Source organism: Dermacentor silvarum, chromosome 5 (assembly GCF_013339745.2).
Source record: "Dermacentor silvarum isolate Dsil-2018 chromosome 5, BIME_Dsil_1.4, whole genome shotgun sequence".
Taxonomy (NCBI): Eukaryota; Metazoa; Arthropoda; class Arachnida; order Ixodida; family Ixodidae; genus Dermacentor; species Dermacentor silvarum.
This window is the reverse complement of record NC_051158.1, coordinates 33176441-33190833: the sequence shown is the minus strand read 5'-3', so window position 1 is coordinate 33190833 and position 14393 is coordinate 33176441. Positions and strand designations below refer to the sequence as shown.

The following is a 14393-nucleotide window of genomic DNA, read 5'->3' as shown; positions in this document are numbered from 1 at the left end:
TTGAAGACAGATTTGACAATGCTACATCAGTGGGCACTCAGAAGTACTGTGTATATGTGCAGCAGCTAATCGTGTTTGCCCATTCTTTCCCTCGCAAGATGTGCCCAGTCCTTACGTACCAGCCAATTTTAACATGCTGTGGTCACCCCGTCGTAGAACAAAAAATGGCTAGGGATGGCAGCAGCAGCAGCTGCTGTGTTCAAGGAGGTCAACCCAGTATTGTGCAGTTTGTGGAACATTTGGGCTGCTCCTTTCTACAGACAGTCATGTTTTAGGCCAAGCCGTATTTGAAGCAATCCAAATCACTCATGTCTCGGCATTTTCATGATGTTGCAGCTTTACCTCCTCACACCCAAAAAAGGCACAGGGAGGAGCGCAAATGACATGCTCATACCCGCGAGTATAGCCTCCGAGATCATGTGTCGTGCATTGACCGATCTCGGAGGCCACATTGCATGCTTGTTACTTGCCGCAAGCCACTACAGTCAAACCTCGTTAATACGTAGTCTGCCGGGAACGACGTTTAGGTACGCACTAAACGATGTACGAATTAACCGCCAATGCCAGTTAAACGGCTACTTACTGGTCAGAAAAGAACTACAGTTAAACCTGGATATAACGAAATTGACAAATTCCCGAAAAAATTCGTTATAAAGAGGATTTCGTTATATGCAGGTTCGGCACGAAAATTCGAAAAAAAAAACGCTTACCGTATTTACTCGATTCTAACGCGCCCTCAATTGTAACGCGCACCCGTTTTCCGTTTTCGTCGAAGCACTCATCCGCGGAATGTCACACCAGGTACCGGATGCGTGGACACGTGTCGTTTCGCACAAGCGCGAGGCATTGGAAATGAAGAGCGAGCGTCACGATGGCGTCGTAGCGTCATATAGTGTTACAGTAGGACCCCGCTGTTACGTTCCCGGGGGCTGCGTTTTCCCGGCTGTTACGTCGTTTTCGGCCGGTCCCGGCACAGCTCCCGTAGAACCATTGGTAACCCCGCTGTTGCGTCGCAACTGTGGGACCGTTCCTGCATCATACGTTGCGAACTGCCACCCCGCGCCGGTCCGAGCGGCCATTTTGACTTTTCATTTCGCTTGGCTTGGTGGCTTGATGGAGGCATTGGCCGCCCAAAGTGCCGGGGGCGACAACTATGACGTATTCTCGGTTTCCGCCAGCAAAAGTATGGCCCTTGAGATCCGTGTTTGCTATAAAGATGGTGTCTATGACGCGTTGTGGCCCTAAAATTGGTTTTGGCTTATAGATATTCGGTATAAAGTCCAAGGGCGATATTGCAGTCACCGCGCGCGGTATGCTGTATGTGCGAGTGAAAACGTGCGAGAGGAGCCGACGACCGCGTCTAAGGGTACGGCCACGCTAGCGGCAAGAAATGCGCGCGTCATGCCGCGGGCGGCAAGTTGCCTTGCCGCGAGGCCACCGTGGCAAGCGCGTCTCACTGCGCGGCAGCGCAATGATCTCCCGCGCTCTCTGAACGAGCGAGCAACACCGCGAGCGCTCGTTGTTTCACGCGAGAGACGATGATCGTCGATTGAAAACCCGGCGCGGACCGGCAGCGGTCCGGTTGTGATGGCTCTGTGACGTCACCCTCGTCACTCTTGATTGGTTCTTCATCTCTCAGCACGCGGCATTTGCCGCAGCACGCCGGAAAACCCCCGATTCCTGCCGCTTTTGCTGCGCGCGGCATGACGCGTTGCCGCGCGTTTTTGCCGCGTGTTTTTGCCGCTAGCGTGGCCGTACCCTAAATCTCGCGCGCGGAAGAAAATCTCAGAGGAAGCACGACTTCTTCCGTTGCGCTCGAGGCACCGGCGAGGGAGCGAGGGGGGAGGGATAGCGGGGCTACAGTGGCGGGGCGGTATTGTACTGTCCTCTGGCATCAACTGCGTACTGCGCGGCGGCGTGCGGTCGTGCGGGCCGTATCTTGAAAGCGATCTGCGTTATGGCAGAGTCTAGCAGTGTAGATGCGTCGGTCGGCGGCTCGTAGCTTTGTGCGGGCCGTGTGTTCTCGGCGCTCAGTTTGCGTTGAAGCGATAGACAACAGCACGAAGGTCACTTCGCTCGCTTCTCCAGCGGCGCTTCCACACGCCGCCAGTGTTTGAGAGTGCGTGTCCGCACTCATCTAGTGTGATGTGTCAAAGCGTGTACCTGCGCGTCGGCAACATCAACTGGAAAAGGAGAGAGTGCCGGCTTGGCGGGCTAGAGCAGCTGCAGCAAGCGGCAGGATCAGGTTTGAATGAAGGGAGGGGGAAAGGTCACGCCAGCAGTGGCAAGATCGCCGGGTCGAGGGATGCAGGCCCGCCTCACGCACGCATGCACACGTGCGCTCGCTTCGCATTTCGTCGCGGCGGAGAAGGTGCTTCCGGTTGCTGCTCGCACAAAAATGACAAAATTTGGGGCGAAATCTCTAGGTTGTCGGATGGGAAAATTCGTTATATCGAGGGGGTCTCCCGCTGCCACTTCGTTAAGTAGAGGTCTCAAATACATGTGCTTCTATGGAGTAACGGCGGGGAATAGAAAAGCTTCGTTATATCCAGGAATTCGTTATATGGAGGTTCGTTATAAGCAGGTTTAACTGTACGTCATGATGCTCTCAAACACAGGCACTCAGACAGGCTTTATTTGCGGGTAGGCAGCAGAAAATCGGCAACCTTCACTTGCCACCGAGGTGGCCTTGCCACGACGACGGCATCTTTGAGGCCGCGAGCCAGTTTGTCCATAAGGCCCCACTTACTAACTATATTAACAAGCACGGTGTAACGCGTGCACAGGGAAACATGAACATGTCTCACTCTATGACCACGGAAATTCACTTTCAAAACGCTTGAGTGAGGAGGCACAGCAGCAGCAGCAAGCGTGCTGCCTCTCGCTTCAACGCGAATTAGACGTCGAAAGCACAGCGCATACGAAGCTACCAGCACTAGTTGCACTTTGTCTGCAGACCGCTTTGACGATAAGGCCCGCGGGGGTGCGCACTTTTTTCATGCCGCAGATCGCTTTCAAGATACGGAGCCCGCGCGGCTGCCGCCGAAGTAAAACCCCTCCCTGGCCTCCCCCGCCGTGCCTCGCGCGCAACAGAAGCGCGCTTTCGCCCCGTCTTTCTCCCTTGCGTGCGCCAGATTAAGTCGGCTGACCCTCGCAAGCTTTCACTCACATACAGCGTACGGCGTGCGGCGACGATGTTGCCGTGTTTGGACTTTATACGGAACCTCAAAGTGACGTCCAAGGTGATGGCAGAAATGCGCTTCGCAATAAAATGTGCTTCTGCGTGGTTACTTCTTCAATTCGACGGCAAGAGCGAATTCGCACCTCCCTACCGGCGGCTTCTTCGCGTTACCAGGAGCTAATCTCGAAGGCCATGCTGTTGTGCGCGGCAATTGGCAACAACTGTATGAGCAGGAAATACGTCATGGTGGCCATGTTTTAGGTTCATTATCGCTGACGGCTGTCGTCCGGGCGTCGCAACTCGAGAATCAAACGTCTGCGCACATGAGATTTTGCCGATTTTGTGCTTATGCATGTAGATAAGAAACAAATAGTACGCACTAACCACTTCGTAGGCAATGAGCAACTACGGCTTAAGCGGTCAGCCAATACATGGGGTTCATTGGGGGCTGGGTGGGGGAATCTTCACGACTACGTTTAAACCGCAATTACACATTAAGCGTACCGTATTAACGGGGTTTGACTGTACTAGAGGGTACTGTTTACTGTCCTGTCGACTCGGGCGTTATCATCGCCAGGTCATTTACCACAGATCCAAAGTGCTATCGGCTGTGCTGCAGCTTGTTATTTAGCTGTATCGGGGTTTCTGGCACATGAAGAGGCCATCGCTGTAAAAAAAAAGTGTGCATAAAATGCGTGGTGTGCCACTTTGTTCGACATAGTCATTTAGATCTTAAGGGGGACAGGAATCTCAAACAGTAATGGACAGCACAGGTGACAAGCTTTAAGGAGGAGCCATTGAAGCGAGCTATCAAATGACAAAGGCAGTGGTACACACAAGGACAATAGCTTAAAGGGACACTAAAGGCAAATACTAAGTCAAGCTAAAGTGATGTATTAGTGCACGAGTATCTCTAAAGCGTCAATATTATCGCGAGTAGAGCCTTAGTAATAGAGAAATTAAGTTAAATGCAGGACACGATTAGCAACTCCCCCGGGACATTCAAGTACTCGCCCGATGACGAAGGCACTCCTCATTTAAATTCTGGCACTATAGTACTGAACCACTTGTTATAAAAACATCATTGTACTGTATTATAAGAAGAAAGAAAATACTACTACACCAGTTCTATTACACTTTTACAAAAAATAACTAACTGACATTACACCGTTGACAACGACGTGGGCGGTGAAAAGGTTTCATGTTCGCTCGACTCTGTGCCGCCCGCACTTATACGTTTCAGTTTTTCTGTTATCGTGTAGTGTTGCGCTTGTTTTTCTGACTCGCGAACCTTGCACTAACTGCAAGTAGCAGAGAATTCCACTTCCATGCGACGTCGCGGAATGCCCGAACGGTCTAGGCCACTTTACCAAAATCGGCGCGCACCGTACCGCCATCTGTCGGGCGCCGTTACACTCACCAACGGCAGAAAATGGCTAATGCAACGTCACCACTCCTCGGTTGGCGTGGCGGGTGATTTGAATTGCAATAAAGGTATTTGGACCCTTCAGATCCAATTTTCTCGCAAACTAAGTGTTTTCTTTGCTCGAGACAAGCGTTTTAAGGTTTCTGGAAAGGTATTTAAACGGTCCACGTCGGACTTAGTATTTGCCTTTAGTGTCCCTTTAAGAAGTTGGGCTGTACAAGTGCAACTTTTTATGGCTGCTCTTCTTCCATCATTTCTGCAGGTACTTCTTCCGGCGCTCTTGCCAGGAGTTTGGAACTGACGTGGTGTCCGAGGAGATATCGGACGATAATGAGGTCCTGCCACTCTGGGAGGGCAAGATCTTCGCCATGGTCGAGCCGATTGACTGAACAGCTGCCACTGTTGTCGCATCGTCTCGGTCCCTCGTGCCTCACCTGACACTTCAACCTCCGAGATGTTTGTTAGTTTGTTCTTGAAGATGATGCACTACTACCGGCAACATTGCGCAAGAAGATCTCAAGAGCATCGTCCAACCTTGTTTGTGCAAGTCACACTGCTGCTGCCAAATTCATGTGAAATGCGTGACAATCCAGCGGTTTCACCGTGCTCTTTGGTTTGTGCTGTTGTACCAGTGCTGTCACCACCCTCTTCCTTTTGACTTGTGATGGTCATCGTCGTTGATGTGGTGCCATTATTGTGTGAGGTTCCACTACGCTAGCTGTGTGTTCACCCGTGACTTTCTAGAGGGCACAACCGGGGGGTCACTTACATGTTGTGAATGAAAAAAACTGTGTGCCTTCCCTTGCATCAGTAATCAGCCTGGTGTGTGCCGTTTCTTTTTCCCTGTTAGTGTTGTCAAAAATCAACCAGCTTCAGTGCTGGGGAAGCCAGTGCAAAGACGGGAAAACGAACGCCGTCTCGCCTTCGTCTGGGCAGTTGTGCGACGTCCAGTGTTAGAGGCGGCAATTTGGTGGAAGAAGGAAGATGAAGCCTTCCATTTTGGCGTGCGTTTTTTTTTTTTCTCCTTTTATTGTGGTGCTGCACAAACTGGCCAAAATAGCGGCCCCAACCACCCCCTCAACACATCGAACGCTTAGCCATCTCCCACCGACAGCTCTTCTCCGAGCGAAGCTGCTTTTTCTGACATGATGATTGGAGCGTGCGTTTGACGAATGATGATATCCCTGTCTGCTTCACTGAAACGGTGCAACTTCATTTTTCGCGCAGTACTCGGCGCGTGTTTTATGTGTGTGTGTGCGCGTCGAGACTGTATCGGAATCCTTTCAACGAATGGGCCTCCTATACCACCAAGCTCACTTCAAGCTCCCACCATCAGTTTCCACTGCTTCAGCATTTGTGAAGCCCTTCGCAATTTTTGTGCATTCTGTCGTACACGTGCTCGCTGCATTGTAAGGAACTGTAGAGTTTCCTCTAAAAGTAACTAGTAGAGGGAATTGGCATTACAGTCGGTCTTCTTCCATGTGAATGATGGTTGTACATGGATTTGTCTGATCCTTGTGCTTGCCGAGCCGTTTAAAGCCTGAAGGACAAAGTTTAGGCAAATCCATGTGTACTGACCATCATTGCCCGTGCTGGCTAAACTGCCGTGCTTGGAGCTTTCCCATAGACTCTGGTGCCAGGATTCGCCCTGTTGATTTTTGTTGGAAACTCTACGGAAGGGACAGAAAACAGGAATATTGTCGAGATTAGCCAAGTTTTGGTAGGTGGTAAGCGTGAAATAGTTATTGGACTTATCGTAAGTGGAAGGGTGGTTAGCCAAAACGGCAGGCAAAACTGAGAGGCAGGTGGTCAACACCGCCTGGACATCTCGCTGTTAACGTCGTTGGATATTGACGACTTCTGCTCTCGGGCTGGTTAAATTGTTTGCCCGTGCCTGCTCGGGCATGAAATTTGGCAGAGATGTTCCGACAGACATTCTCTCTCGCGCTAATAATTGAGCCTGTTCTGCCAAGAGAGTGGAAACAGATTCAAAAGTGTAACTGCCATTTTTAACTGACTTTGTTGTTTCTCCTGAGCCTTCTTCTAATGTAGCTGAGAGCATCTATAGCTGCAGCTGTTAGAGTAGCCAGATTTGTTTTAGGCAGTCTAGCAGTAACTTTTAAAATACTGTCGGATAAGTATTGGGGGTGTTAAACTGGCAGAACTTTGTGAATAATTGAAAGGCGGGTTATTTTTCTGTGTGTAAAATGTAAGAAAATGCATTGCTTTATCTATGCAAACATGACAGTTCCCGCAAGGGAATCCGAACGACGTATTTCTAAAAATATGGAGGTAATAAGTCGGCGTGCTGATGAAGGAGGAAATATCCTCGGTTAGGTGACTGCAAGATATCGTGACAGAGTAACTTGCAGACTCTCAGGATAATACTTGTGCCTCTTTTGCAGCAGCGATGCCTCTAGAAAGCATAGTTAGTATTGCAGAAATAGTTATGCCTTGTCATTGTTGGGTTAACGCTGGACATTCTGAGTGGCCTTGAAAAGTGCTTTCTTATTATCCATACTTATCCTACCATACAAATCAAATATTTGGAGAACTTAAAGTGCCATTCTTTATAATATTTCTGTTCAAAATTTCTTAAATTTGTGCTCCCTTATGCCAAAAGTAAATAATTAGCCTAATTTGCAAATGCTATGGCAACTTTGCTTTTAATCTTTTAATTCGACTAGCTTGAGTGTTGAGAACACTCCATTTTAAGATTTCAAATAAATTCTTCTAGAAGCGGGAACTGATGGCTTGGGGACAAGTTCTCGCCATCGAACTGACTGACTGTCCGACTGACTACGGACTGTGGTTTTCTTTTCTATTTATGCATCAAACACATGTTCCTCTCTCCGTGGCCATGTCAGTGAACTTGGTTACAATAATTTGTCGCGTTGGTGACGTGACGACGCTATGCCAAATGAAACATTGTGCTTCCAGAGGACTTTGCAAACTTTTTTTTTTCTTTATCACTTGTCATGGTTGTGCTTTTGCTGTTGCGTCATCGCATGATTGGTTGTATGTGTGGGTGTGTGATTGCATGCATGTCTGCTGGAGTGCTTTTGGTTACTTGAGCCTGGTTGTGCGTTTTGTGTGTGTGTGTGACCTAACCATCTGTTAGTTGTAGGCGGTTGAATGTTGGTTTTCGTTTTTGCTCTGGGTGACGTTGCCAAAAAAGAGACTAAGATGCATTTTTTTAACTTGTTGAGTTACGCCGCTGTCCTGTTGCACTTTGAGGTTGCCAGAAAACATAGAAAGGTTTGCAGGGTACTAACCGTGGGCTGCATCCAGGACGTGCCATTGTGTTTGCGTGCCTTGTTTGTTGTGGCTGGTGTCATCGTTCAAGGGTTGTGGCCCAACGGGCATGTGTTATTGTTACCGTGTTGCTGCATCAGTGAGCTGTGCAGTTCGGAAATGCAGAACTGGTGGCATCATCCTTTGATGTGTTCAACCAATGGTCTAGGGCAGTGAAATATGGTTGCATTGAGGTTATCGTGGAGGCCTGTACCTAACCATTGGAAGTAGATAACAAATTCCTATTGTGGTGAGAGCTAGTTGAAAAAGTGCAAAAGGCGCTAGTAGCATTGTGTACCTCCCTCCTATGCCTCAGTGGGATAGTAATAGGCGATGGTAATTAATGCGTATTGTAATAGAGCTGCCTATTGTTAGTTGCTGCAACATGTAGTGCAGCCACCAGAAATGCTGACACATATGGGGCATCTTAAAAAGCATGTTGCGCAGGCGCTGGTAATGATAATTCGGCACTTCCAAAGCGCCTATGAGCTTGAATCATAAAATTTGACTATGATGAGCTTCGTGAAGAGATTTACTTGCGTTATGTGGGTTGGTAAAATGGGGAGGCTGCTGCAGCTTAGACGCAGTGATGTCGCTCCTTTCGTTTCTCCGGATTGACGAATTCATATTTCAACAGTCGATCTAGAGCAGGTTTCAGATTAACTCGCTCCACGGTCAAGCTTTCGCTAGCTCTGTTGTTGTGGCATGGATCTGGTTGAAATTGAGGGAGCGTTGCATCTATTGTTACCTGTTGAAGGGGCAAGTGTGTTTTCAGCACCATATGCAAACATTGGCAGATTGTAAAAGGATGTATAGTTCTGAAAGTATGACTACATGGCCCTCAAAAGCTTCGTCAACATTAACTTAGGTGCTTTGTGTTGGTTACTGCATCATTTTTTTTTTTTTCATTTATTAAGGTTTATTTAGTGAAAAAGTGTCAGATTTTCAGTTTGTGCTGTGCCGTAGTAATAGTGGGAAATTTCTTTGCCAGGTTCGTATAGCAACGAATCGTGCATTTCGGTTAAAATGTTCAATACACAATTTAAACTATCGTACAAGCTTGACGCTGAATCTAGCAGTTTGCTTAGCAACGAAGTCCCTATTTTGGTGCATCTGCTGCCTCGTTTCCGAAATCTCAAGCGTTTGGGACTTAAAGTCCTATGCAACAAAACGTGGCAGGGAAACATGCTACTAGAGAGTACTAATTATTAGAGAGAGTACCCGTATCATCTAGCTTCAAATCTGCTCGCCAAATTTAATGCAGACTGAATTAAGTGTACGAGCCCAAACTAGGGCCCAGTGTCTCGCGAACTACAGACACTACAAGCAACTAAGTATGCTCATCAGTTAGCCCTAAATTGGCACATTTCACTCTGCGAGCATTGTACTTTAAAGCTGCCTTGCCCTGCTACTTCCCGGGTGCCTTTTTGTTAAATACTTGACGGCTTTTCTTTCCTTTTCTTCTTTTCCTTCAAGGGACAGGATAGTAAACACATTCATCAACACTTCAAAAGGTGCCTCATTTCATTCCTGACTGAGATTGTTTTATTTGTGAATCATACCTGTGCTTCTGAAAGTGTAAAGCTGTTTACTACTGCTCTCTCCCTCCTACATCCAACCCTCCCCCTCTCCCCCTTTGGCATTGTTGCTTTTAGATGTCAATGTTTTTGTGAAGAAAGGTGTGGCATGCGAGGATTTATCGGTACTGATGGTGACCGGTTATCAAAGTAACAGGCCCTTAACTACTACGCTTGTATAATAAGGGCAGATTGTGTCCTTGGTTACTGCTTTGTGTTAGTCGAGTGCTTCAGTGAGCGTAGAACAAATTTATGTTTATGAGCAAGCTATCACATTTCTGTAACATTAGTACCTCACTGAATTACTTTATTGCTCGTTCTGGCTCTGTTTTGATGCGAATTTTACCCTATAACACGTGCAGCGACGAGGTGGGGTACAAATTATTTTTTTGCCACTCGAATGCACACTGGCACGGTACTGCATGGTTCCAGGTGTGCTCTTGTTGGTTTGTAGGCTTTTTTAATTCCGTGCAGCTATTACCAGAGAATGGCAATGTGGTTGCGGACGCGAAGCACTCATGTGCCTTTTTGCATGTTCTCTGCGTCGATTTTGACATCTTCTCTGGAGGAAATGGATGACAAAGCTATGCATTGCCCTTGCCCCGAGTCTTGGAAAGTGTGGACGCGTACAAACTTTCTTCCACTTGTTTGCTTGGCTCATTCGTGTCGTCCTATTTCTGTTTCGCACTGCATCGACAACGCCTATTTAGAGGCTTCGAACCTTTTTTCTCTCTTGTACAGTTTTTAGGACGAAACGGAACATTTTGTTTTTTCAAGGAAAATTGTGTTCTATGCAGGGTTTTAAAAATATGTCCCGACTTTCTGATGGCATTACGTGTTTACAACGTAGTACGCGATTATTGCGTGGACATGCGTGCATGCGAGAACTTTTTTGAGAAATGATGTAGGAAAGCGGTCGCCACTGCAAGTTTGTGGAATTGTGCAATTTTGTGGTAGTACTCTGCTCGATGTCACATTGTTGGCGCTTGTGGAAGTGACATTTAGAGCGGCAATGTTGAATGGCAACGAACAAGCTTTGCATTTGACCCTAAAGCAAGCCGCCCAGTGCCTGCCTAGCTTTGTACAAGCACTGCCTCGAACAGGCTTCTGCAGAACGTGGGGTTTTCCTCGCGACTTTGTGGTGCACGATGATGACACTGGTGCCTCCGTCCCATTTATTCTACAGCCACGGCGGGAGGCCTTTCTTGTAAATAAAAGTTTCAACATTACGGGTTTTTCTACGAGCGTGTCGTGTGGCATTCCTTGACCTCATATTGCGCTACGCTTTACAGAGACTGCCACTCGCTGTGCTTGCTGCGTGCTACTAGGGACGATTTATTTCCCACTGGTCAATGCGTCCAAATGTGATCAGGCATCAAGAGTCGTATAGTTTTTGAAAGCGACACATTTAGACTCCCGATTATGGCCTAATATTTAGCTCTATTTTTTGTGCTAATTTGTGCACCATTTGCCGGGCATTAAATTCCGCCCAATAAGTGTACGATGGGCATGCATGTATTTTGTTGTGTTCTTTACTGCCCCACTTTTTTTTATTCCCTTCTGCGCTTGCTATACCCCACCATCTTAAACTTTCTCCTGTTCGCTCGCCATTTTCCCCCGTCTAGAGCTGGCAGGCGCTGTGCCCCTCTTGGTGGCAATTGCCACCTAGCTCTCCTCTCTTGTTATCCTCTTTCATCAAGCCTAATAGGATTAACCTTATATTGCCAAAAAGAAATTAGAATTTACGTAAAACCATTCATTTGGTAGTGAACAATTTCCCTCAGTTTCAACAGAGGGCGCCCAAGCTGTGCGGAGCCTAAAGTCCCTATATAAGAAAAGTACTGCCATCCTTCGATAAACGCCGCTTCTCTCTCTCCTGTATCTCCGATTGGACGATGATAGCGCGTGCTTTTCACTTTATATTTTATTTTTTTCCGCCTCAGAGCCATGTTGAAAGTCCTCTGCGCAGTCGCCGGCGGCGGCCGCGCGCCCGGCCTGAAAGCTTCAACGTGGACTTTCTAGGTGCGCCACTGTCGACTTGGCTTTCGCAAGCAAAAAGTAAAGAAAAAAAGCAAGCGCTTTAGGAGAGGAGGCGGCGGAGGAAAAAGTCGATGGCGATAGGGACTTTAGCGGAGCCTATCATGTTAACCCTCGTACCACGTCAACGGAGCGCTTCCGGTGGATGGCGCCATGTACCGCCGTATAATAACTATTAAAGCACTTGGGAACTCGTGGGACCTCGCTTATTGTAATACACGAGCTTATTTTTGGCGGGAATAGTGGAGGCGGTGAAAAAAATTCACCGATGATTGCGATACTCCTTAATGCGAAATTCGAGCGCAGCTGTATGCGTGTTTTGATTTCGGGATGTATTGGATGGCGCTGGTCTCATGCGGCACGTTGCAAACGGAGCGAAGTGTGGCGCGACCGCCTCGCTAATCGGGAGATCGCGAGAGGCTGCGCGATTCGCCGCAGACAGACCTCCGCCAATGCAGCGCTTTGTTTCCATATAGTATCGAACAGACGACGCGCGCTACCCTGGCGCTATCGTCGCCGCAGAGGCCGTCTTGCGCGGCACTACGCTTTTCTCACGCTTTCGCCATACCCTCCTCCTCACGCTCTCTTCGCTATCGCCGTCTTTCATCCCCGCTGCGCTCCTCGTTCAAGATAGCGCCAACATTTCCCTTTCTCATCCAGGACCACTTTTATCATCCTTCGCTGTGCTCGGTTACGAGGGACGCCGACGCTCGCCGCCAGAGCTGCGCTCTAAAAAAAGAACTGGAAGTTTCGCCCAAGGGTCAAAGCATTGAAGCTAGCAAAGTCAAGTGGTGCGCTGAAGCCTCTTGGACGCTGTTCTCAACAATACACGCGGGTGACATGCTGGCGCGAGGCAGCACCGATATCGCGCAGCAGAACTGCCAGCTGTCTCGCAATGCTGCCTGATTGAGCAGCGCGGCATAGCAGTCGCACCTCGATGGGCGCACGAGACGAGGCCACGGCGGGTCCCAGGGTCCTTCAGCACTTTCGATATTGAAGGACCCAGTTGTGAGACGTACCGAATGAGGAATTAAACTGTCGGCGTTTGTGTGGTTGGAAGGTTGCTGTCCGTTCCGGGCTCAAACCACTGCAGTGATGTACCACAGTCTAGCTGATCGAGTCCTTATTACAGACATGCACACTTTGGCACATGGCTGAGAAGAAGGGGGGAGCATCGTCTCGACTTGACGATACTCCCTTCCCCCATATATGCATCGGTACGCAGAAAACATAGATACGGTACCCCTTCTAGCCACCGTAACATAGTTTTAGATTAAGGGGACGCAAGCGTAAGGGCCCCCAAGTGCTAGGGGGCCCTTAAGCTTGCGTCCCCCTAATCTAAAACTCTATTTACAAGGAGCACTCGAAACAGAACAACACGTGGTGCAGCGTAAAATGAAATATACAATAAATACAATAACATCTCATAACAGAGATTTAATACAAATTAGAAATAGTGGCAGAGCAATGCACATAAAAAATTAACGACAAACATGTTTCGAAGGGAATTATACGAAATTGTACGAAATTATACAGGTCGAGGTATAAAATAAGCCACACTTGTTCGGTAAAGAAAGTAATTATGTACAGCGGTGAGCACTGTTAGGGTGAACACGCGAGCGCGTGGCCGACGGCACTATCAGCGCCGCGTAACAGCCATCGTTGGAAACATTGCACATGCGCAGCATGTGCTTTGCGAAACACTCTTTCCACCGCGCGCATCACGTCATCGATACGCTTGTTCGTCGTCTGCTAGCCGCATTTTTTGTTCGCTGAGCTGATACCTTCTGCATTTCAAGGTCCATCTGGATTGAAGATTGGCGCGTGAAGGAAAAAAGTGAGTGTAAGAGGGATAATTATTAAACTTTTTATTCAAGAAAATTGCACTTTTGCAATTCAAGTTAAACAAGACCATGAGAACAAATATAAAAACATGAGCAAATCTAATAGCGAGTCATGTGACCACTTACAGCAACGACTGCAGCTATTCTGGACGGTAACGAGTCGTAAAGTGATCGAACATATTCCCGATCGGCTTTCAGCCTTTCCCACTCGTTGCTGACTTGCGCCCACAACTGGTCCGAAGTCGCAGAATAAAGGGGCTTCCTTGCCAAAGAAGCTTTCAGACGGCCCCACACGTTTTCTATCACATTCAGGTCCGCTCCTTTCGGAGGCCATTCCAGTAGGTGCATGTGCTGCTCCGCCTGGAACTCCTTGACAGCCCGCGCCGTGTGTATCGGTGACCGGTCCTGTTGGAACAGGTAATCACCGTCTGGGAATAAACTGCTCGCATATGGCAACAGCACATTGTTCAAAATGTTGCAGTATTGTTCCGACGATAAGTGTCCACGTATACGTTGCAGGGGCCCTAAACCATATCTTGAAACAGCACCCCACACGTTCACACTCGATCTCCCACTGGCAGAAACACCTTGCACGTTGTCCGGGTCGTTCCTGCGTGGCATTGTGACGTTAACTAAAACAATTGCTTTTCAAAGCAGGAAGTTTGCCTCACCGTGTGCCTGGTAGTCTCCAAACACGCAATCTTTGGTCTTGTCGCGTCGAAAACGTCGACTCATCCGAAAAGATGACGCGACCCCACTATTCTGATGTCCATGCTTCGTGCAGCTCAGCGAACTGCCGTCGTGCGTCCTTGTTTGCCGCCGTTAGTAGTGGCTTCTGCGCTGCGACGCGACTGCGAAGGCCCGCAGTACGCAGGCGACGTCGAACAGTGGTGTCCGAAACGTCCAAATCCAAGTCCTCGCGTATTGCTGGGGCTGGCAAGAAAGGGTTACGAACAGCAGCTGCAACTATGAGGGCGTCTTCATCGTCTGTGGTAGCTTTAGGGCGGGGCGCGCGGTGTGCATCCTGAATGCGA

The 14393-nt window shown here is 48.5% G+C and overlaps 1 protein-coding gene across 3 annotated transcripts in view; it reads left to right on the top strand.

Annotated features, from left to right (window-relative positions):
• The window catches only part of LOC119453267 (axin-2), a 40639-nt gene extending 29920 nt beyond the window's left edge, over nucleotides 1–10719 (top strand). For all 3 annotated transcript variants that reach the window (XM_037715293.2, XM_049667676.1, XM_049667677.1), the window contains exon 12: nucleotides 4870–10719. In XM_037715293.2, the coding sequence (XP_037571221.1) occupies nucleotides 4870–4996 (127 nt within the window). In that variant the 3' untranslated portion in view covers nucleotides 4997–10719. The remainder of the gene's footprint in view (nucleotides 1–4869) is intronic.
• Nucleotides 10720–14393: the final 3674 nt, after the last annotated feature.